At 46.6% G+C, this 24,279-nt stretch overlaps 1 protein-coding gene across 1 annotated transcript in view; it reads left to right on the top strand.

Annotated features, from left to right (window-relative positions):
- adarb2 (adenosine deaminase RNA specific B2 (inactive)) overlaps nucleotides 1-24,279 on the top strand; it is a 290,068-nt gene that overhangs the window by 161,590 nt on the left and 104,199 nt on the right. The window contains exons 2-3 of the mRNA XM_015954895.3: nucleotides 21,939-22,022; nucleotides 22,907-23,859. Coding sequence (XP_015810381.3) covers nucleotides 21,939-22,022; nucleotides 22,907-23,859 — 1,037 coding nt within the window. The remainder of the gene's footprint in view (nucleotides 1-21,938; nucleotides 22,023-22,906; nucleotides 23,860-24,279) is intronic.

Below are 24,279 nucleotides of genomic sequence, written 5' to 3' on the forward strand. Positions count from 1 at the left end.
TGCAAAATTTTTCTTAATTAAGCAGATTCCTGCATAGTTTCTAAACCACAAAACATCCTAACCCAGTGTTTCCACTGGACGCATGTGTGACGCGTAACAAAACAGACGTGTTTTATTCAGACAGGAAATGGCAGCTGGTCCCACTGCAGAATTTCAGCAGTTCACAAGCACGATGAAAGATGACAGCATGAATCTAAAAAGGTCAGCTGTTTAATTTCTGTTCTGTTTACCTCGGCTACAAAGGTTTCACAGGAAATGACGTACTTTATACTAGTTAAGCAACATGAAATCTGCATGTGACTTTTATTTTGAAAGTGTATGGGTGTTTTACACTGCTGTCGTGTTTGACTTCCTGTCTGGCCCGATCTGAACTGCTGATCCTGACGCCTTCTGGAAGCTGTCAGGTTCGTTGGCAGATCAGAAGCGTAACTGAGAGTTCGGTTGCCCAGACGCGGAGAGACGGAGATAACCGGCGTGGTTGTCTCCTGAAGGTGTAGTTTGGAAGGTTTTGAGGGCTAGTAAGCCTGGAGACTCGATACAAAGTCTGGTGAGAACGATGACTGAGCAATGAATGAAACGCCGGCACTTCCTTAAGTAGTGTCGGCGTGATGACGTCAGTCGCCACGTTGGTGGCAGGAATGAATGGAATGCAGTCAGCTGGAGGAGTTCGTGACAGGACCCCCCCCTCTAGGGACGGCACCCGAAGTCCCAGGACGGCGGGCCCAGAAGTCAGTCAGCAGGGTAGGGTCGACAAACGAGCTTGTGGGCTCCCAAGAACGTTCCTCAGGCCCGTACCCCTCCCAGTCCACGAGATACTGCCAACCTCGTCCCCGGCGGCGAGCGTCCAGAATCCTGCGGACCGTGTAGGTGCGATCCGCCTCAACACCGCGGGGCGGAGGCACCCGGACCGGCGGAGGGTGGAGAGGGGAGGAGACCACCGGCTTAAGCTGGGAGACGTGAAAGACCGGGTGGATCCGGAGAGTAGCCGGGAGGCGCAGACGGCAGGTGACTGGATTAATGACCTTTAGGACAGGGAACGGACCCAGGAAGCGAGGAGTGAGCTTCCGGGAGCCCGCCGGCATCCTCAGGTTAGCGGAGGAGAGCCACACCTGGTCGCCAGACCGGAAGACGGGGCCAGGCCGGTGGCGGCGGCGATGCTGACGGGCATACTCCGTGTTGGCCCGGGTGATGGCCGCACGGGCCCGGATCCAGGCGAGCCGACAGCGGCGGACCAGCGTCTGGGCAGCAGGGACCTCCACCTCGGGCACCTGATGGTCAAACAGAGGAGGCTGGTACCCGTAACAGGTCTCGGAGGGAGACAGACTCGTGGCAGAGGAGGTCTGGAGGTTGTGTGACAGCTCCGCCCACAGGAGAAAGCGGGGCCAGGTGGTCGGCTGGGACGAAGTGAAGCAGCGCAGGTAGCGTCCAAGCTGCTGGTTAGCTCTCTCTGTCTGACCGTTTGTCTGCGGATGGTACCCAGAGGACAGACTGGTGGAAGCACCGACCAGGCGACAGAACGCTTTCCAGAAGCGTGAGACGAACTGGGGCCCTCGGTCGGAAACCACGTCCTGAGGGAAACCATGGAGTCGCACCACCTGTTCCAGGAGCAGTTCGGCCGTCCTCTTGGCAGTGGGGAGGCCGGCCAGGGCCACTAAGTGCACGGCCTTGGAGAAACGGTCCGTGATAGTCAATATAGTGTCCAGGTGGTCGACCGCCGGCAGTCCCGTGACAAAGTCCAGCCCGATGTGTGACCACGGCCGCTTGGGCACAGGGAGAGGCTGCAACTCTCCAGCGCCGGGTCGGTTGGAGGACTTGGAGCGAGCACACACATCACATGCAGCTGTGAACTCGCGGACGTCCCTCCTCATGGACGGCCACCAGAGAGCCTGACGGAGGAACTGGAGGGTACGGGCTTGTCCTTGATGTCCTGCGAGCCGCGAACAATGCCCCCACGTGAGCGCCTCTTGCCGGCAGGAGGCGGGAACGTAGAGACGGTTCGATGGGGTCTCCGGCAGTGCTGGATCGCCAGGAAGTGCCGCCTGTATGGACTGCTCCAACGGCCATTGGAGGGAGGCCAGGAAGCGTTGAGTCGGTAGAATGGTCCGAGGCTCCGGGGGGGCGGCATCTGGTGCGAAACGCCGAGAGTGAGCGTCCGCCTTGAGGTTCTTGGAGCCGGGCCGGTAGGCGATATGGAAGTGGTACGGCTCGAAAAAGAGGGCCCACCGAGCCTGACGAGGGTTGAGCTGGCGGGCAGTCTGTAGATGAATGAGATTCTGGTGGTCGGTCCAGATCAGAAAGGGATCGGTGGTCCCCAGGAGCCACTGCCTCCATTCCTCCAGCGCCCATTTTATTGCCAGCAGCTCTCTGTCGCCGACCCCGTAGTTCTGCTGTGTGGGGGAAAATTTCCGGGAGAAGTAGGCACAGGGGTGGAGCTTAGAGTCTGGACCCCGTTGCGAGAGAACGGCCCCCGCTCCCACATCCGAGGCGTCCACCTCCACGACGAAGGGCCGGGTCTGGTCCGGGTGGAGGAGGATGGGTTCTTTAGTGAAACGTCCGACCAGCTCATGGAAAGCACGGACAGTCTCTGGAGTAAGGCGAAAAGGGCGAGGCTGATTGGTGGTTTTGGTGAGTGAGGTCAGAGGCGCTGCGAGGGAACTGAAGTTGCGTATAAACCTCTGGTAAAAGTTCGAGAAACCCAGGAAGCTTTGCAGCTGCTTCAGGGTCGTGGGTAGAGGCCACTGAGCTACGGCCTGAACCTTCTGGGGGTCCATCTTCAGGCCCTGGGAGGAGATGGTAAAACCCAGGAAGGAGGTGGACTCCTGGTGAAACGCACACTTCTCCAGTTTGCAGTAAAGTCCATGGTCCAGGAGGCGGGACAGAACAGCTCGAACATGCCTGATGTGCTCTTCAGCCGTGCGGGAGTAGATGAGGATGTCATCTAGATACACAAAGACCCAGCGACCCAACATGTCTCTCAGCACATCTGTAATGAACCGCTGGAAGACGGCGGGGCTGTTGCAGAGTCCAAAAGGCATCACCAGATATTCATAGTGGCCAGTGGGCGTGATAAAAGCGGTCTTCCACTCCTCACCTTCCTTAATACGGATGGGGTTATAGGCGCTGCGCAGATCCAGTTTAGTAAACACAGCGGCTTGTGTGATGGCGTCCAGAGCGGTGCCCATGAGAGGGAGAGGGTGACGGTCCCGGATCGTTATTTTATTTATCCCTCGATAGTCTATGCAGGGCCGGAGATCCCCCTCCTTCTTCTTAACAAAGAAAAACCCCGCGGCCCCGGGGGATGTTGAGGGATGGATGAATCCCTTCTGCAGGGCATCAGTTATATAATTGTCCATAGCCCGGGTTTCCGCCGGAGAGAGGGAGAACAGGCGACCCCGAGGGGGGGTGGTGCCGGGCTGGAGCCTGATCTCCAGGTCGTAGGGTCGGTGAGGAGGTAACCTGGTAGTGGGTTCTTTAGCAAAGACCTGAGCGAGGTCGTGGTAGTGAGGAGGGATGAGCGTCAGGTCTACGTCTGTGGGAGGGGCTGCTCCAGTCCGAGGTGCAGGGGAGTCCCGGTGGTTATGGCAACCCGTGCCCCAGGCCAGGACTTTACTGGTGGACCAGGAGATGTGAGGCTCATGGCGGCAGAACCAGGAATGACCCAGGATGAGAGGCGTAGCCGGAGCCTGGATGACCAGGAAGTGGAGGGTCTCCCGGTGTTGGTCAATAGTCATGTGGAGACCCTGAGTTCGGTGGGTGAGAGGGTACGGCATGATGGGCCGGCCGTCCACAGAGGTCACGGGAATGGGTCGGTCGAGGGCGGTGAGGGGTATCTTGAGCCGAGTAACCAGTCCGTGATCGATAAAACACTCCGCAGCCCCAGTGTCTAAAAGTGCCTCCAGTCTGGTCGGGCCTTGGTCAAGGTGGAGGGAGACCGGGAGAGTGGTTCGGTGTGGAGCCGGAAAAGTGGAGACTCCGGGAGGGACAGCTCCTACTCCGACCCGGAGGGACCTTTTCCCGGTCGTTTTGGGCACGTGCCACGGTGGTGACCCAAATCCCCACAGTAAGCGCATCTTCCCTCCTGGTAGCGCCGTGCCCGTTCCTCAGGGGGAAGATGTCCCAGCTGCATCGGCTCCTCCGTCGGTTGGTGAGCCGGCCGGCGGGGTGACGTCCTGGTGTGTACGGGGGCTGACATGGTGCTCGGCCGGTTCAGGATGCAGCAGTCCAGTTGGAGAGCCAGATCCACTGCCAGGTCCAGGGAGGTTGGGGCCTCGTGTCCAATCATGCCCTCCCGGATTCTAGGTGACAACCCCTCCAGGTAAACGGCCTTTAGGGCGGCCTCATCCCACCTCAACCGAGCTGCTGTCGTCTGGAAGCGAGAGGTGTACTGAGTCTCGTCCGAGACCTCGCTGCTGGGGTGCACAAAAGTCTTTTTCATCTCCTTTACAAAAGTCTCATAGTCATTGCAGGCAGGAGATTTCTGATTGTAAAGAGCCGCCGCCCATTCACCGGCTCGACCTGTCAGCAGTGAGGTCAGCAGGGCGACGCGAGAGCAGGATGTGGGGTAGCGTGCTGGCTGGCACTCAAAAGTCATGGCCAGGGTCGCCAACATGCCCTCCGGGGACCCCCTGGTTCCGTCCCACTTATCTGGAAGGCTGAGGCGTGGTTCCATTCTGTCAGGAACAGCTGCGGTCTGACGTTGCAGAGTGGTGGTCAGCTGGAGTACTAGATCGGTGAGTGACTCTATCTTGGTGGCTTGGCGATCAGCTATGGCACGGAGCTGGTTCATTTCTGCCGTATGCTGATCCAAGGTTGCGCGCTGTTGAGCCACTTCGGCACGCAGACGCGCGAACTCCGCTGGGTCAATTCGGGGCTCAGTCATCCTGTCAGGTTCGTTGGCAGATCAGAAGCGTGACTGAGAGTTCGGTTGCCCAGACGCGGAGAGACTGAGATAACCGGCGTGGTTGTCTCCTGAAGGTGTAGTTTGGAAGGTTTTGAGGGCTGGTAAGCCTGGAGACTCGATACAAAGTCTGGTGAGAACGATGACTGAGCAATGAATGAAACGCCGGCACTTCCTTAAGTAGTGTCGGCGTGATGACGTCAGTCGCCACGTTGGTGGCAGGAATGAATGGAATGCAGTCAGCTGGAGGAGTTCGTGACAGAAGCGTAGAACATAAAAAAATCATCTTAATGCTTCTGGGACTTGTCTCAAATGTTACACTTATGTTACGAGGCTGGTGGAAACGCAGGCATCCTCTGTAACGGCTGCTAATTGCTGCGTACTACACTTGTGTTACATGAAGCTTACATGTCCAAACCATAACCCAATTACAAATACCAACTCTAATTATAACTAATCAATAAAAAAAACACAAAACCCACTTCTCAAAAGGATGAGTTTATGTGGATTTTATTATGCTACATAAAAGCTTCAGGCCATAATAAACCCCTAAGGTTAACATTTAAAATAAACAAATGTTTAATCCTAATTATAAACTGAATATTGGACTTTTTTTCTAAAAGAAGAGCTCTGTGGGCAAAGTAACCTCCAGCTACACTCACACAAACATTACCATCTCACTGCTGCTGCCATCCAGCATTTAGGGAGTATTGTGGAGGCCATTGTGGAACTAGATCAGCCTGCTTTAGCTTCAAAGAGACGGAACGGAAATGAGAAGAAGCACCAGTCTCCCCACCACCAGTCAGGTGTGCCGCACACTTCAAAGTCAAAAGCTGTCGGGTGTGTGGGACAAATGAAACCTCCGGTGTGCCGATTCAAACACTCACGCCTGGATAATGACCTCACTCTCCTATGCCATTACTCATCATTCATGGCTGAGGTGAGAAGGTACTGCTGGCTTGTGGATTTGAAGCTTGCAGAAGGTGGTGGGGGTGCACAAGGATGGTGTGAATGAAACTAAAGTGATTTGGAGTAGTTATAGTTCTGAAGCCCCTTCAGAATAAAAGTCTAGTCTAGTTTAAGTCTGCATGTGTCTCTCTGTTTGGTTTAATGAACTCCTCTTTTGTCTAGAGCTTAAATGTGGAGTGATTGCTGCTAAGCACTTCTCTGTAGGACTTTGGTTGAGTGCTAAAAATAAGTGACAATTTAAAACAAAATCTGAGTGTTACACAGAGGGAGGGCTTTACCATGGAAAGGGTTCAGCTGCAGAACAGGTGCCTTCACAAATCCCAGCGTAGTTCAAGTCATGTTAGCCTCAAAATGTCAATGTCAAAATATATTTTTAGACATTTTTACTATCTTCTTCCAAAAGCAGACCTATTAGCACTAATGCTGATCTGATGGGTTTCCTGTTTGGTTTGGTTGCATCTTTTCTTCTGACAGGCTTCTCTTCGTCTGAATTTGTTATTAGCACACCTGTTCCTTATGCCTCATCACCTCCCCGTGTATTCACCACTTCACATTGTTCAGTTATCGGGTCATCATGCTGTCAATGCCTCCTCCTCCTGTCCCTTGTGTCCTGCTTAGAAATAAAACGATTAGTTTCCTCCATGTATCCACGGGCAGCAGAGGGCAATGACGCAAAAGAAAAAGCAAAAAGTACAGTAAAGAAATCAGCCATAACAGACTGCTGTACAAGGGAGAATCATATAATGGACTGGGACAGCACACAGATCATAAAGAGAAGTACAAAAGATGGACCAAAGAAGTGGTATGAATAAGGAGACGTGGACACAAAACCATGAACGGAGATGATGGAGTCAGTCATCAGCAAGGAGGACATGGCAGTAGAGGGCGACACCGTCTTTTGCTGCCCGTGGATAAAAGGAAGTGACGCCACCAACACTGGCGATCTCTGATCATGGCTAGAGTCATTAGCCTAAACATGTAATTTAAAAAACTGTTTTACTAAGCTGTGTAAAAAAAGGAGCTAAGTAATGCTAATGATAATGCTAACGGTTGGCTCCTACTAGCAGATGTGTTCTCTGCTGTTTCCATACCTGCAAACTGGAAGGGTGTGAAAAAGATGACAATTAAAATCAGGTGAACACATTTGGTTTCAAAAATGGCAATTTTCACCAAAAAGCTACAAGTTTTCAGGTATGTGTTTCCTAGACATTAAACCAACAACAGCCTTCCCCATCCTGAGTCAAGATGGGTGAGTCCATGAATGTTAAGTGGCAATATGGCGTAGATCTGTCAGGATTTTTAATCTTAGAGTTTCATCGTCTATTTTCTATCAGAAGCTAATGTAGGAGAAAGGGACTGTTTTCATGTTCAGCCTGCATGAAAAACTCAGAATGATTGGTTATAATCAGAAATATTCATTAAAAATGATTTTTCTGTGAATTTTACCTTTTAAGTGACGTTTGTGTCTAATAGGCCTCTGGATCACACGTGGTTATGCATTGCATCCTGGGATGTGCGCATACATGTTGATGGCTTTAGTGTAAACAATCCGTGAAAACAAATAGTACATTGCAGAGAAGAAGCAGGTTTGGTTGAAAGGAAGTATTAAACAACATGCTAAAATCCCAAAAAGGATGCAGAATATTCAGGGATACATTAAAAAAACTTGGGGAGTGGTATGTGGACAAAATCAGCATTATAAACTGTTTGGATCCATACGAAAGACCCAAGACTGGAGCAACGACGACAACTTGTTGCCGCTGCAGTTCTGCATAACGAACATTTTTGGCTCTCTTGTTTGTGGTGTGAGCAGATTTAAACGTCTGGATGGGAGGAAAACATTTCCTTTGCTGGCTTTTCTAACAAAACAATCAAAACTGTCACCCTATAGAAGAAGTGTAGCAGTAGTTGTGTCAGTGCCCCCGCATTAGACTGCCGGTATGTGTAGGTAGCCTATGTGTGTGTGTATGCATGTCGCGGTTGAAGGAAATAAATGATGTATAAAATAAACCTACACCATCTGTAACTTACCAGTATGAAAATACTCTGGAAAGCTGTGATTCACGTGAGCTGACGACACTTTGTTATGTTAGATACTTGGTCTTCGTGGTTATGCCTCCAAGCAGGTTAAAGGGGCATTATGGAAGTTTGACAGCCAAAACATGTATAGAAATAATAAATGTCTTCTTCATACATTCTCCTGCAATGCCCTGGTCCTGTAGAATGAGCCCTGGCATTTTTACTGTGATTGCCTGTTTTTCTGTAAAATCACAGAAAAAGAGAGCTGCTCGGGTCGAGCAGGCTGCTTCATGCTCGTTCACGCTCAGGCATAGCCCGTAGTGTTTGCTATCCGTAGCTTTAGCAGCAGAGAGTGAGGTAGTGCCAACTCAGCGACTTTGTCGCTGTTCCTAACACCTAGTGATGAACCTAGCTACATTTCTGAGGACCGTTAGCTACTTTCTTCTAGATATCTCCTGCAAATTAGCAACAAAATAGCCATTTTCGCTCCGAACCGTTCTTTGAACGTTGTTTCAGCTGTCATTAAGAATATAAACATTACAGATACAAAAGACATTACTGGCGCTATAGCTCACCTAGATAGACATTGGACACTCTTGCAGAAGATCCGGGTTTGATTCTTGATGTGAATGTAATTTATGTAGAGTTTCTTTTTTACTTACATTAATGGTACATTTTTTTACAGTAAGATGCCCAAAATTTTATTTGAGACTCGCCGAACGGCTTTGAATTCACAGAAAAAAAAGATGTGGGTTCAACTTTCATTTTGGAACAATTTTTCAAGAAAGGGAAGGCAAGCTCTGTGAAGCTGACGGACTGACCCTTCTTAAACCTTTGTCGGCTGTACTGAACATCGACATATGTTGCTGAAGTGAAAGGTACAGAACCAAATTATTTTATTAATTAGCTGCGCGTTCTCCTGTCCTCTGTCCTCCGGGCCACACACACACACACACACACACACACACACACACACACACACACACACGGAGCTGACTGTCTCAGCTGTTATTTTCGCTAAGGAGTGTGCACGTACAGCATGCACGCCTCGTGCACGAGCTTACTATTGAAGCTGCCGTTACGTTTTTGGCCTGAGGGGGCAATCGCGAGCATAAAAATTCAAAACTCCGTAATCAATCAATCAATCAATCAAATTTTATTTCTAAAGCGCTTTTCAAACAAAGTGTTATTCAAAGTGCTTTACAAAATGACCCCAGATTCCCATAACAGGTTAAAAAGATTAACAAACATATGCAATCACACGCACACAAACACAGACTCACACACACACACGAGTAAAAATTATATTAGGCTGAGTCCAGATGAGCCAAGTAAGGTAACGCAAGGAAACGCCATCAGAGGAGCCGTCTGTCCCGGCAGCATCAGGTCTTCCACACTAAGTCAGGGCGCTCAGTGGAGGGGGAGCATAGACCCCCACCTATAGAGCGCCCAGGAAGCTACAGTCGACCACCGCTCCCGGGACAGAGGGCCCCCACAGAGGAAACACTGGATTAAAATGAGTAAATATGTAATAAAAGAGCTAATATAAATGACAACAATTAGAAAATAAGTAATAAATAAAATCATAGACAGTAAAATTATAATTTAAATAATAAAACTGTGCTAAAATATAATCATATAGAAAAAAGCAAGTAATAAAATATAATCATGTAAAACGAGAAATAAAACTGTAGTAAATATTTAGATAAAAGCTAACCTAAAAAGATGGGTCTTGAGTCTTGACTTAAAAACATGAACGTTCTCTGCGGCCCTGAGGTCCTCCGGCAGCTCGTTCCAGAGGCGAGGGCCATAACACTGGAAGGACGCCTCGCCGTGAGTTTGTGTCCTGACTTTAGGGATGACCAGGAGATGCCTGCCAGAGGAGCGCAGAGTCCGCGAGGGTTCATATTGTAAAAGCAGTTTGGATAGATAAGAAGGCCCAAGACCGTTAAGACATTTAAAAACCATTAGAAGAACCTTAAAATTGATCCTGAAACATACGGGGAGCCAATGCAATGATTCTAAAACTGGTGTCATGTGCTCCCGCCTCCTGGTCTTCATCAGGACACGTGCTGCCGAATTTTGTAAAATTTGTAAGCCTGAGATGCTCTTTTTGGGAAGACCAGAAAGCAGGGCATTGCAGTAATCTATCCTACTGGTGATAAAAGCATGCATCAACGTCTCCGTATTGGCCCGGGAGAGAATGGGGCGGACTCTGGCGATGTTCTTTAGATGATAAAAACCTATTTTTGTTATATTTTTAATGTGTGGGATAAAAGTCAGCTCAGAGTCAAAAATCACCTTTAAAGCAAAGTTAGCCCATTTTCCACCTTTTTCCCTGGCGATCACGTGTTGCACCCCACATCTTTATTAGTCAGATCATCTAAAACCTCAGATTGTGGAATTTCAGGTGACAATGGCTCTGATTTGAAGAATTTTTTTAACAAAAAAAATTTTCTGACATGTACATTATTTCATATAAACCTAATGGTATTCTACTTAGTCCAGCTGGCTTCTTGGACTTTAAAATCCATGAGCTTCGACTGTTTGCAGAGTAAAGTAACCAGAATAAGATTCAGATCCTCTCAATCGTGGGACCACGGTTCCTGGACAGAGAAACCTGGAATATTCCCTCTGAGTTGGGAATGAGTCTTTGCCTGAAGCAGAGGAGATCAGATGTCTTGGTACTTTGTTCAGGAGTGACAGCCGCATTCTAAGAGAGAAGGACCAAATTATTGAGGCTTTGTTAGATCTTAGAGCTTCCTGTGTCTGGACTCAGCCAAGAGATCAGGGGAGGAGCCGCCAACCAGAGGGAGATGCTGCTTCTCCACCTGGAAAGGAGACAGCTGAGGTGGATCAGACATCTGTTTAGAAAACCTCCTGGTTTCCTCCTTCTGGAAGTTTTCCAGGCCCGGGCGACCCTAAACTGGCTTTTGTTCGTCGTAGACTCCAGGAGGATCTGGGATGTTCCTCTTCCAGCTTTAACTACGTCAAGGTTGCAAGCCCTGTGGTGATGAGGGATCTGTTCAGGATGTGTTTCCTATACTTATTTATTATTTACCAGAATCCCGTAGACCCTAAGTGTTTTTTTTTTTTTTTGTGATGATTAAAGCTTTCAAGCCATTGTGATTGTGACGATAGGATGCTGACTACGCAGGGGCAGAGAGCACTTGAGATTATGTTTTATGATGACACACGACATACCATCACCCTGCTGGCACCAAATCAAAGACAGACACCAAAAGCCTTTTAACCTGTCTGTGTGCCACATTCTGCAGCTCCATTATTCAGCATGCTGGTGACAGTTTGAGAACTAAATATATCTGCTCTCGTTCTCTTTAGCTCTGCTTCACTTCAACTCAAGGCCTTTAGTTGTATGTTATTTTTTAAACATGCTGTGAGTTAAACCATCACTTTAGTGATGTGTGCTTGAATTCAGCACCAGTGGAAGATGTGTCTAAGGGCACCCCCACACGACCGATGTGAAGAAAAATCCTTCTGTTGATATCAGAGTATTTGTAGCTTTCTTTAGCGTCCTCTCCTTTTTTCTGCAGACTTAAAGCTGTTTTTATTTCCTCTAGAAGTCACACTTGATGTCATGACTCACCTGAGTGCATCCATATTGTTAAATTTGGTGACAAGTGGGCCAATGTTTACCAGATGCTATGCCTACACAGTGACCGTCCAACCAGCTCTAACAGCAGTAATGTTGTATTCACATAGTTTCAGGACTGAATGGTTTATAAAGTCCTGATGTGATGAAGCTCTAAACAACACTGATTCTGGGCATCTCCAGATCTGAGCCATGGATCCAGGTTGGGAGAGTTCACTTGTGTTTTTTCTACACATCTGCAGTAGTCTCTAGTAAAAATTGATGCCTTGTGAGTCGATCTCTGTGGGGAAAAGCTCTGGCGCTCCTGTTTTAGGAAGTAGAAGTGAGCCAGAGAAGAGGCAGGTTTTTGAGTCCTATTTCCTGATATTCTGACATCTCGCCTCTGATTGGCTAACAGCAATGTGACTCTACCTCTGCAACTCTGATGTCTTATCTTCACAAATAACACAAGCCTGGAGTAGTTCTGCTCTGTGGTGGAGTTGCTAATGCTAATGGTTAGCTTAAATTAGCGCAAAGGTGCTCTGCTCTCTCCTGGATGCTAAACCAACAGCCTTCCCCGTTGCAAGCCAAGATGGATGATTCCGAGAATGATAATTTACAGTGTGACGTAGATCTATCAGGATTTTCTAATCAGATCGTTTCCTCATCTATTTTCTTTCAGCAGCTAATGCAGCAGATATGTGTCGAAGACTACTTTATCCTGCACGTTAAACCAAGGTGGCGATCATATTTAAACAATAATGATTAGAATTTTATTTTTCAGTGAACTTGGTCTTCAAATGGATGACTGAACGAGACATGGACCAGCTAACCCTCATAAAAACCCAACCGGCTGGAGCTTCTGCTGCTGCTAAATAATTTGTATTCATTTTTATAAGTGCTTTTGATCACATATATGGTAATATAACTTATATAACCCTTAAAATAGTCATTTACTGTTTTACCAACACTGATTCACAGCTACTGACAGTGATCACCGGTATCCCACAGGGGTCAGTGTTGGGTCCCTTGTTGTTTATTCTTTATATTAATGACATATGTTTAGTTTCTAAAACATTGCATTTCATACTATTTGCAGATGATACTCTAAGTTTTGGGAAATATTTAATAACATTAATGGACAAGGTTGAGAAAGAATTAAATGCATTAAAGTGTTGGTTTAACTTAAATAAATTAACTTTAAATTTAAATAAAACAAAATTTATCATATTTACTAATAGAGCAATTACAGTGGATACACATCTCAATATAAATAATACAGAAATTGAAAGAGCGAGTGAAATAAAATTTCTTGGCGTAACCATAGAAAAAAGTTAAGTTGGAAACCGCATATTGACTCAATTAAAGCAAAGTTATCTAAATCATTAGCAGTTCTCTATAAAGTTAAAGAATTTTTAGATGAAAAAGCTTTATATCTTTTGTATTGTTCCTTAATTCTGCCTTATTTCATGTATTGTGTTGAAGTGTGGGGAAATACCTACGAAACCCACTTAAAGCCTTTGTTTATAATTCAGAAGAGAGCAATCCAACTTGTAAATAAAGCAGCTTGTAGAGAGCATACACATTTACTTTTTACTCATTTAAAAGCATTAAAGTTAAAAGAATTAGTTGCATTAAGAACTGCACAGTTTATTTATAAAGCAATGTATAATTTGATGCCAAAACAAATTCAGGATCTGTTCCAGATCAGAGAGAGTGTTTATGATCTCAGAGGGTATAAAATGTTTAGAAAGCCTAAAGTAAGAACTAAAATGAAACAACTTTGTATTTCTTGTGTTGGGGTTGATGTGTGGAATAAATTAGTCCAGGAGCAAAAAGATTGTTCAACAAAGTTGAAAGTTTAAGGGTTTGTTTAAATCAAATGTGATTAAATATTAAGAATCAAGTCAATGAAAAAATGCATAAAATATTAAAGGTCATTATTTTTTTTATAAAGCTAGAACGGGGATTTGAATATATTCCCATACATTTCAAACATGATGTAAAAATTATGGAATTGGTATGCTATTCTAAAATTTTGTTTAAGCTCAAAGGGTTTGGGGGGTTGGGCTTATAAGCTTATGCTTCTGCCTGCACCCATTCTTAGCATTGTGTAAGTTGTGTGCTTGTAAACCTGCAAATGTTTCTTTGTTATACTATTACATTGTACTATTGATTTTAATTTCTCATTAAACTTCTCATGAACCATTCATAATTTTAACAATAACAAGTCACTGGACAAAAAAAGACATCAGGGTCATCAGGCCTAGAAGGAAGAACTTGTAGTTTCAGCTGAAGAAACGAAGCCTTTCTGCTCCGTCTGAAACATTTTTTTTTCTCTTTTAAACAGCATACGTGTCTGTAAATGTGTCTCATTAATACTCTAAAATGCAAATGTGGCATGTAGGAATGGCAGGCTTAATCAGCCTCATTTGGAAAACAGTCACAGTTCAACTTTTACCCAAGCCTTCTCACTACTGGTATTTTTTACATTTGTTGCTCTTCATGCATGTGTGAGATTCGGCAGGACTTGAGAGTGAAAACACATTATTCATCTCCTTTTGGATGCTGCAAGTGGAGGAGCTGCTTTCAGTTTACACAGTTTCTGTTTTCTGTCTAACCCCCCCCCCCCCCCCTTCCAGCGTGTGTGTGTGTGTGTGTGTGTGTGTGTGTGTGTGTGTGTGTGTGTGTGTGTGTGTGTGTGTGTGTGTGTGTGTGTGTGTGTGTGTGTGTGTGTGTGTGTGTGCGTGCGTCCCAAGCGGCCGAGCAGCCTGAAACTTCTGACTAGCCATGTTCTTCAAACATCATGTCGCAACCAAAGCATGGCAGGAAGACAGATAGTCCCTTCGATATCTAGTGACAAACAAATTAGTGCAAAGATGCCTCTCTCTGCATACCAGATGTGTCGGGCCCTGTGGTTCGGAACAGCCGATGAAAAACTGTCCACGTCCCATCTGTGCTTCACAGCGACCATCGGTGCGGCAATTTGCGCTGAGCAAAGTGGTGCAAACAGTCAGCCTGATTACACGTGTCATAATGTGAGGCGTGCAACACTGGTGGGGGTGGATCAAGCAGAAACGTACAGTTTGATGGACGGGAGGTAATTTAGCAGCAAAGGAAGAGGTGAGTAGTGAGAAAGGAGAGCATGATGTTGTTCCCCCCCTAAAGGAAAACTGGATGAGACCATTTTTAGTTGTTTTTCTCAGTTACACCATCCCTCTGCGCGGTCCAGGCATGAGCAGGGCTCTCACATGAGCAGGGCTCTCACATGAGCAGGCCTATTTGTATCTAACCTCACACTTACCGATTGACTCCCACACACTGTGAGATTGGAGACCACATGCAGGGTCCCATCACCATCTGAGTGTCGTGTCAGCGTGCTCGTGTGCCTTTTTGCTCTTGGTGCTCAAATTTGGTGAAGGCTGAGCGAGAGAAGGCTTTGCACGTCAAAGTGGAGCGCGGCAGCATTTGAAATTCATGCTTTAGCATCCGTGCGGTTGACAGCACTGAGCAGCGTCAGCCTGCACGAGCCGGCTGACAGAAAGAAGGATAACCGTGGGAGGGAGATGAGCAGCGGCACGCTGAGCATCACGCACATTCCTGACCTGCTTAGTGTCATTACACCACAGACTTATCTCGCTTGCGCTGCCTTGTAAACACACTTGAGAGCTTGTTATCAAATGTGCAGCGCGACAAACCTCATCCAGGTCTGAGTCTTCAGCTTCCTCTGTAAATGAGCCATTCTCATGGATGACAACTTGCATTAATTTTCCGTTAAGCAGGGGTTGAGTTTGCATTAAATCCTCCACATATCGGGTTGCGATCGCGATCTGCATGGAAGTTTTGAGGGCAAAAAAGTCATGCCTGTTTGCTTTTAATTGCCAAAAGGTATTCAGGGGAAGGAGAGCAGCAGCGTCAGGGATTCACTCTGCTTATTTCTGCTCCTGCTCCGGCTGCACTGACATGTCAAGCGGGGCTAAGTTTGCCTTTTGGGTCTGGTGCTTGTGTGTTGAAGGCTTTTTCTGCACTCTAAGGTACTATTGTTCAGATATTCCTATTCTGGAGCTAAAAGCTTTTACAGTGAGGCTCAATGGCATCCAAGGGCAGCATACTTTTGCGTCAAGGTGCAGGATGCAGTGTGAAAAATGTATCTTTTTCTTTCTTACATAAAAAACATTCTTTAATAGTGCTCAGGCATGAAATACAGCATAAAAAAACTTTTATCACCTTGATGCTCTCAAGCTTTAGCCCTACAGTGGAAGTGAGTCTGGCTCTGAGAGGTGAGCGGTGTTAGGTGGAGGTGTGGACGACAAGCCAGCGCTTCGGTGTGATCATGAGCACCGCTCTGTACCGTCACCCCTGACAGAAATTCAGAACTGTCACACACGCTGAGCAGGGCTTCTGCAACGACACACAACCATGGCAAGTCAGCTCCTCAGGAGCAGAAGAGTCTGCTTTCTGGTAGAAGTTGAGAGAGAAAATTATTTCATATTTTCTGCTGTGCCACAATATGATTAAGACATCCACTGACTGGAGTTCTTGGTCTGCATGCGATCCCTGCGGAGCTCAGTGGAGCAGTCTGCGGGCTCCGGCGTGACACTGAGTGGAGAAGTGTTGGCTCCCAGTGAGGCTTCTGAGTCCAGAAATACTTGGTTTAATCGTATATTTGCTTCATTAATCTAGAAACAGTGAATAGTGACAAGAACAAAATGAAAGAACACAAACAGGTCAAATTTACTGCCCATATTTGGCATGTTTTCTCAGAGAGTTGAAGTAAATCTGAAACAGTGACACACACACACAGACATAAAGGACCAAAGCTGTAAACCCAGGGCCTCGCTGATGTTTCCTGTTTAGAACCAAACGCATTAAAGGCCCAGCATCACTTGAATGGATGGATATCACTCACTGCTTTTCTGAAATGAACTGATCCTGTGTTAAAAAAAATCATGACAGTGGAAATCTCAGTCAGCACTCAGAGTGTGAGGATGACTCTCAGCTACAACAGTCTGGGACACTAAGAGAGTTAGTTTCTGCAAACATATGTTCATTAGATGTGGTGGCCATCTTGAAAGAGGTTGTAGATGATCATCTGGTGATTTGTGTCAAAATCCACCCAGTGGTTCACCCACATTACCAGTCATGACAGCTGCCCATACCATGACTCATCCTCCCCTGTGCCTGATAGCTTCAGGAGATCTTTACATTACTTTCACATGTTCTTTTCCCGTTTCGGCAAAATATTTTCAATTTTCATCAGATGTATTATTCCACACGAAAGCTGCAAAACCTGCAGAAAGTGTTTGTAAAAGGTTCGTCACTTCCTCACCTTGACAGTAAAGTTATTCTGCAGAGCTCAAACTACTAATACAAAGCTAAACATCTGCCTAAATATCATTCAGATACATTTTTCTGCACAACTCTTTTTTTTGGGAGGGCAGAAACACAAGCCTGCAGAGAAAGTCTGTATCCTGTTAGAGGGAACCACGGGGGGTCAGTGTGAGCAGGTTTCTCCAGCGGAGAGTTTGTTTTTACTCAACAGGAAGCTCAGTAACCACACCACACCAATGCTGCTGAATAGGATTTTATTTAGCGGGTCGCAGTGTGCAGGGAAACACTGTTTATGGAGTTTTATCTGCAGCTGGTTTGTGTGCAGCAGCATATGGAGGCATTATGGGTCGTTCCAGAAATGCATTGGGCATTACTGTACATATTCCAGCTTACAACAGTTGGCCCACAAGTGTAAATGTGTTGGATGGCGTCCCTCACTTGAAGTTTGGACCATGTCAAAATATTTCCTAGACAACTGTCTTCTCTGATTAGTTGCTGAGTCATTGCACGTGTCTCAAACCCATCAGGGATGCATGATAGCAGAAACATGTAAGAGTAAGTGTTCCATATTTTTATAGCACCATTTAGAACCCCCTAAGGGGCTTTCCACCACAGCAGTCATTCACCCGGAGTGGAGTTGAAGAGGCAGTCCTGACTGAGTCTGGCCTTCACTGGGAATGAACAGCCTGGTCCTCATCCAGAGCTCCTGCTCTGCATCTCTGAGCTCCAGAGTTTGTATGGTCCAGGCTTTGTAATCACATTACTGTTGCACTCACAAATAGAGTTGTGTTAATGTTTAAATCCCAAGAGTTTTGTGCAATGACACTGGGAATTCCTGGATAATGTTGACCCAAAGTGTGCTCTGACCTCATGAAAGAGACTTTCTCATGATTGTTAAAAGTCACAGCCCACTGTGATACCATCCACTAGTACTCTGCCTGAACTCCGCGATCCAAACTCCAGAACGGTTGCAGCAAGTCTTTTCCATTTTCCTGTTTCACTTTTTCCTTGTGTTAACACTCCCAACTGAACGAGATAGACAGAAACATGACTGCTAACTTGTGAAATATCCCCAGTGCTCAGTAGATGAGTAATGAGGTGAAACTGCAGAAGGCTATGTAAATAAGGTGTAGATGTAATTATATTTACACAACAGCTGGAGAGGACTTGTTATTATATGGCTTTTATCATGTGAAGGAACTGGCAGGACTCCGTTTTTAGCTGTAGAGGGAAAAAGAGCGGCCCCCCTCTGCTTGGATCAGAGGCTCTGGAAGACAGGCCAGAAGACGTGGATGGTGAAGTGAGACAGGCAGGTGTTAAATGGAGACAGAGTGAGGGAGAGTGTGATTTCCCCCAGCGCCTGTTTCAATAGTGTCTCCTGTCGCTCATCTGACCAATTCGTAATGCCGAGCCACGGGGAAATCTGATCGGGCTCATTACCCTCTGCTCAGAGCCGATGCAGGAGGCTCCTCCTCAGCAGCTCATTGTGAATGGACGCCATCACCGGCGGAGTCACTATCAGGAGAGTATGGCCATCTGCCAAGGCTCCCCTCTCTCACCCCTCCGCCCCTGCCTTTGTGCAGCAGAAACCAACGAGGATCGTCTCCTCTCACGGCGTCCTGGCTACAGTGGGGGTGAGCGGAGGCTATCGGCACTGATTGACTCCATCATTCAGGCCCGCTGCTGAACGAGGAGGTATTGGTGACAGATAGCGTGAAGGGCATTCAGAGTACCAGTGGTCACATCAGCAGAAGTGATAGGCGGCGTGTTTGATGAACTTTATCGCTGGTGGGACGTTTTCCCTTTGGCTTTGAAGTCAAGCTACCACAGAAGCACCTTGTTCACCCTCATAATGTCAGGTCACATGATGGCTCTCAGCTGAAGCACTTTGTCACTGATGAACATTAGGAAGGATGCAAGGGCATCAGCAAACGGTCTGAGTGGATTAAAACTCTCAGAGGAGAATCATTCAGATCAAACAGTTTCTAATTTGAAGCTTTGCTGGGCAGCAACAGGAATGTTCTATGATGGCCATAACCCACCTGTGATGCAGCACAGAGCTCCTTCAGATCGACGTGAGTCTGTCCAGCGTTTCACAAACCTCTCGAGTCACAGTCAGAGGTGGCATCTCAAGGATGATCTCTCATCCACACAGCTGCACAACAGCACAGGTTTTGAGAACGCCGTGATATTTTCCATTCAGTAGCCACTTCCTGCATGAAGTGGACTGTCCTTTATTGAAAGCAGGAAAGAAAGAAATGATGCAGACCTGACGGGAGGAGGCCAAACCTTCATTCTAACGGTGAATGTGATGAAATGAAACTCTTAGAGTAGAGAACGGAGAAGAGTCTGCAGCAGTGATGCCTTTTGTCATCCAACAGTTATAAACCAAGGCTATGTCGTGTTGAGAGAGCACCATCTCAGTGGCTGTCAGGAACAACGCATCTAAGTATTACTCAGTATCTGTCAAAGTAACTGTTGTAGTTGGTTTGCTGTTTTTTATGCTTGTGAACATCCAGTGATTCGGTTAAAAAGTAAAGTTTTGTTGATTTAGTGTACAGCTCAGACATTAGCTAACACATCCAGCAGACCCCTACAGCCCCTCATTTTCATCTCTCTGTAGTTTTTTTAATTGTTTTTGGTGTTTTGTGTACAGACGAGCCTCTGGGGGCTTTAAAAACAATACAGACTGATTTGAAAATGGTCTGTGTATTGCCAAGGGGACCATTTAGGGCCAAATTGCTGCTTGTGTTGGGCTTTAGTCCATAATTAGGTCAGAATGCAAGTGCTCGTATTGTGATGCTGGCCCACAAGGACTTTCACAGCTCCAGTGTTTAGAGTGCGACCATGTGTGTCAGAGAGACTCGTTGAGCCCCTCTAGTGCTGTTGCACCCCCAGCAGAGCAGGCCTCTTTCACAACCCTGTGCTCTTGTCAAAATGTGTTTGTTGCAGCGTAATGTGGGGCTAGGTCTATGCAGCTCTGCTGAATGCCTGCTATCTGCTTGGAAAGCTTCCTGACATAAAAACTCTCTTTTTCAATTTTAGCTTTTTCCTACTTGTTCTCCAGATCCATCACCGTTTCCTACCCCTTACCTTTGTCTTTTATTGATCATTAGCTGGTGTTGGGAGGAGAGAGGAGGTTTAATTAAGGAGCCAGACTGGTCTGTCAATTTTACTCAGCTCTGCGTGGAGAGCACCAGACCCAGCGATGGCCCTAATAGGCCTTCACACTGTAAACAGCACGCACACCTGGACAGCACCAGGCCTTGGGGAGAAACCAGGGGGAGCAGGTGTCCAGCAGTTAGATCTGATGAAGAGAGGGAGTTTCACTTATTCTTTCAGCAAAGATTTCTGCTACTCTCATCTGGTAAAACAAAGAAATACCATAATAGGTAGTTTAACTGGTGGTTCTGGACTGGGTCAGTTTCACACCAGTCATAAATACGTTATCACTAAGGCTAATAATACAGTGCTCAGCATAAATGAGTACACCCCACTACATTTGTCCCGATTGCTAACAGGATTTGTTCATTTTCACATAAAACGTGATTTTCCCAACAAATCAATTCAAGCTCATGTTGCAAAAATGAGTACACCCCAGTTATAGCCTTAGGAGAAAAGCCACAAAATTCAAATGAACAGTTATTCAACCACATGTGAGTTGTTTGTTTAAAGGGTGTCCAGCAGACAGGTGACCATAAAAGGGCATTACTTAAAGAGTAACTAAACCCCAATACAACTTTTTTTTTGCTTATAAAACAGATAATTGGGTCTTTACAAGTGCAATCTTTCTGTTTCTGAGCATTTTTTGACATATTTGTGTAAGCTTGATTAAATCTAGAATCTAGGTCTAAAAACATCTCAGTGCTGCCCCTGTGGCAGAACAGCAGCTACTGCATTCTAAACTTGTGATTGACAGGGGCTGGTACAATTTCACGTCATCGGTACAGTCTCCTCCCACTCCCCCTCCCTCCCAGGATGGAAATTCCCCACACTTGGCCATGCCACTCTGCGCCTCCTGGCAACGCCCACTTTCATGGCATTTTTCAAATCTCGACTAGGGGTGGAGTTACATTTTCTGATAGTGTGCAGTCCCTCTTTAACAAAGAAAAGCCCTTCCTGTTTCATGCTGTCAGTAATGGCTCCATGTGGAAGAGAAATGTCACAAAATCTGAGAATGGAAATCATTTCTTTACACCGAAATGTGAGGCTACAAAAAAAAGATCATCAAAGCTTTATATATCAGTCAAATATTGTAGCAACAGTGATCCAAACATTTAAGAAAGACAGAAGTGCAACCATCTTACAGAGATGCCCAGGCCATCCACAGACATTAACATCTCGACAGCAGTGTCTTCTGATGAGAAGAGTTGAAGAAAATCACCATGCAAGTTCACTGCAGTTAGCTAAAGCTGTAGAAAGCCAAATGAGAGTGACCGTTTCTCGTGACACCGTACGGCACACACTGCAGAGGAACGGCATGCATGGGTATCATCCATGAAGGAAGCCTCTCCTAAAGCCCACGCACTGAAATCAACGCATAGGTGGATGGGTGGGTGAATTGGGTGTATGTTGTTCTGAAAATAAACAGCTGACGGTTTGTGGATAGAGGTGTTTGTACAAAATCCAACCATATAAGTCACACACACACACACACACACACACACACACACACACACACACACACACACACACACACACTCTCAGTGTAAGTGTGAAGGCAAACTAAAACAATAACTAATTATCCTGCCTTCATTAGGAGGCTCTACTTGCTCCTCGGCTGTCATTCTCAGCCAAGGAGCAAGTAGCCTATGATCTTTAGAATCATAAGCATGCTTACATGTGCGTGTGTGTGTGTGTGTGTGTGTGTTTGTGTGTGTGTGTGTGTGTGTGTGTGTGTGTGTGTGTGTGTGTGTGTGTGTGTGTGTGTGTGTTTGTGTGTGCGTGCGTGTGTGTGTGTGTGTGTGTGTGTGTGTGACAGAGGCAGCTTCGTGTGCACGCTGCTCCTAATGTTTGCATCATCTCGGTCCGTGTCGTGGCGGCGATGATCCCAGCTATAATCGATAAAAACATCACAACACCACCACGGCTGCCCTCGTGTTGACTCTGCGTGTCTCTTGTCTCCTCCAGAGAAAGTCAGCATGCTGTCCGCATTGATCGCTCCCTTCAAGTACATAAGCCCTGGGACCAGCACGGAGGACGAGGACAGTTTAAGTAAGTCTCCTTTCTTCCTGTCAGCACGCTGGCTGACGCTCTCACTGGCAGCGCTCTGAAACTCCCATCACCTGCATAATTAATTATTTATAAATGAGCTCTTTGATTACAAATCATCGTGTGGGCTAAAAGATGCGGTCTATTAAAAGTGAGCTAATAAATATTTCATTTCTGTGTTCACTATGAATAAATCATCTAATCTGATGCACGTCTGCTTAGACGGTTATTTAGAGCAACAGTTTGCTCATCAGTAAATGACTTCCATCTCCCCATTATGATTCTTGTAGAGATCTGAACTGTTCTGTTTATTCATTTCCCATCAGAAATGGGAACGCCACCACTTGCCCATTTAAAGGCTTGTAGAGCGTGTCACAGCTGCTCAGCATTTGCTTTTGCTGAGGAAAGAAGTGTGAAATAAAGCCAGCTACAAACCTTTTCTCATCCTTTCTTGGAAAGTCTTCCACTGGAAGCACTTCCCAGCCCCCACCACCCCCGTTACAAATAGGATTGATGTTCAGCAGTAGCCACGGGGGCCAATGTTTCCTGCTCACGACTCAGCTTCAGAACCAATTTGGAGTCAGATTACAGGATGATTTGGCAGATAGCATCACCATTTTAGAGGATTTGTGTTTGAGTTTTAAAATACTTTAATGTAATCGAGCCCTGTGGAATGAAGTGGGCCCGGCTCTGAAAGTTGATTGTAGATGTGTTCATTACTATTTTATTGTGTATCAAGTGGCTCAATCTGCCTCCGGAGATTTTCCTGACTCATTTTGTTCTGCCTGGATTAATGGCTGTTGCATAATAACCAGATTTCTGCTCATGTTTTGTTTTTTTCATCCCTTCCATTAAGATGTTTTGGTTTTCTGTTCCTTTGTCGACAGGCACCAGCAGTGCCGAGGTTAAAGAAAACCGTAACATTGGTAACTTGGAGGGCCGCTCTTTGTCTTCTGGTGAGTGCCAGGCTCTTTTCGGCTCTGACTCGACCAGAAGTGGAAATTCTGGTCTGAAGAGGAAACGGCCCTTAGAGGAGGATAAAAACGGGCATCTGTGTCAGCTTCGTCTGATTTGTAAGAAACTTTCCTGGTCGGATACCCCAAAGAACGCACTGGTGCAGCTGAATGAGCTTCGTCCGGGTCTGCAGTACCACATGGTGTCCCAGACGGGCCCCGTCCATGCTCCACTCTTCTCCATAGCCGTGGAGGTTAATGGACTGACCTTTGAAGGTTCAGGACCAACAAAGAAGAAAGCTAAGATGAGGGCGGCGGAGCTGGCGCTCAAGTCCTTCATCCAGTTCCCTAACGCTCCTCAGGCCCACCTGGCCATGGGCAACATCTCCAACCCCTCAGCTGACTTCACATCCGACCAGGCTGACTTCCCAGAGACACTCTTTAAGCAGTTTGAGCCGTCACCATGTTCCGATGGCCTCTCGCTCTGCAGCTCCGCAAGTGAGAGCGAGTTCCTATCAAGTGAGTTGCTCAGACATGGAAGGCTGCTCAGGCACACGTTGGACCTCATGGTCCAGGCTCAGCAGAGGCTTGGAGGGATTGTTCCAGACCCCGAGGCCCCAAAAGGCCCGGTGGCACTGCTCAACGAGCTCCGGCCTGGCTTACGCTACGCCTGCCTGTCAGAGCGAGCCAAAGGACGGCGGCTACGTAGCTTCGTGATGGCGGTGCGTGTGGATGGACGCATATTTGAAGGCTGCGGTCGCAGTAAGAAGCTTGCCAAGAGCCAGGCAGCACAGTGTGCCCTTCAGGCCCTCTTCAACATCAGGACAGTGCCTGAGGGAAGAACTGGTCTGAAAACCAGCAGGAAGAGTTGCCCCCATTTACCCCAGGTGAGTGCAGACCCATGCCTAGCACCTGCCTTCTGCTAAGCTTCTTTGGCAGACACTCCACTCCCTACAGAGGCCTGTAATGACCAAAACAGAAGGCATGCAGGAAAAACCCAACAAGTGATTAAGCTAGAAAAGAGGTGGGAGCTAAAGATAGAGAATAGAAGGAGAAATAAAGGTAGCATCGATGAAAGTAGGAGTATTTAAACAGAGAGTTATCTGGTGTCACTATGTGCTCCAAGTAAAAATGTATTTCATAGATTAGTGAGCACTGTGACGGTTCTGCAGAGCCTCAGTAAACATCATCAGTTTGTTGGTCTGCTTAAACAGAAAAGCATGCAAATGAAGCTAATTACTATCCCGATGCCTCTGACACACAAGAAAGCTAAATAACAACACAAACGTTTTGTTTTTTTTACAGCA

The sequence above is a fragment of the Nothobranchius furzeri genome, chromosome 7 (genome assembly GCF_043380555.1).
Source record: "Nothobranchius furzeri strain GRZ-AD chromosome 7, NfurGRZ-RIMD1, whole genome shotgun sequence".
In the NCBI taxonomy this organism is placed as follows: domain Eukaryota; kingdom Metazoa; phylum Chordata; class Actinopteri; order Cyprinodontiformes; family Nothobranchiidae; genus Nothobranchius; species Nothobranchius furzeri.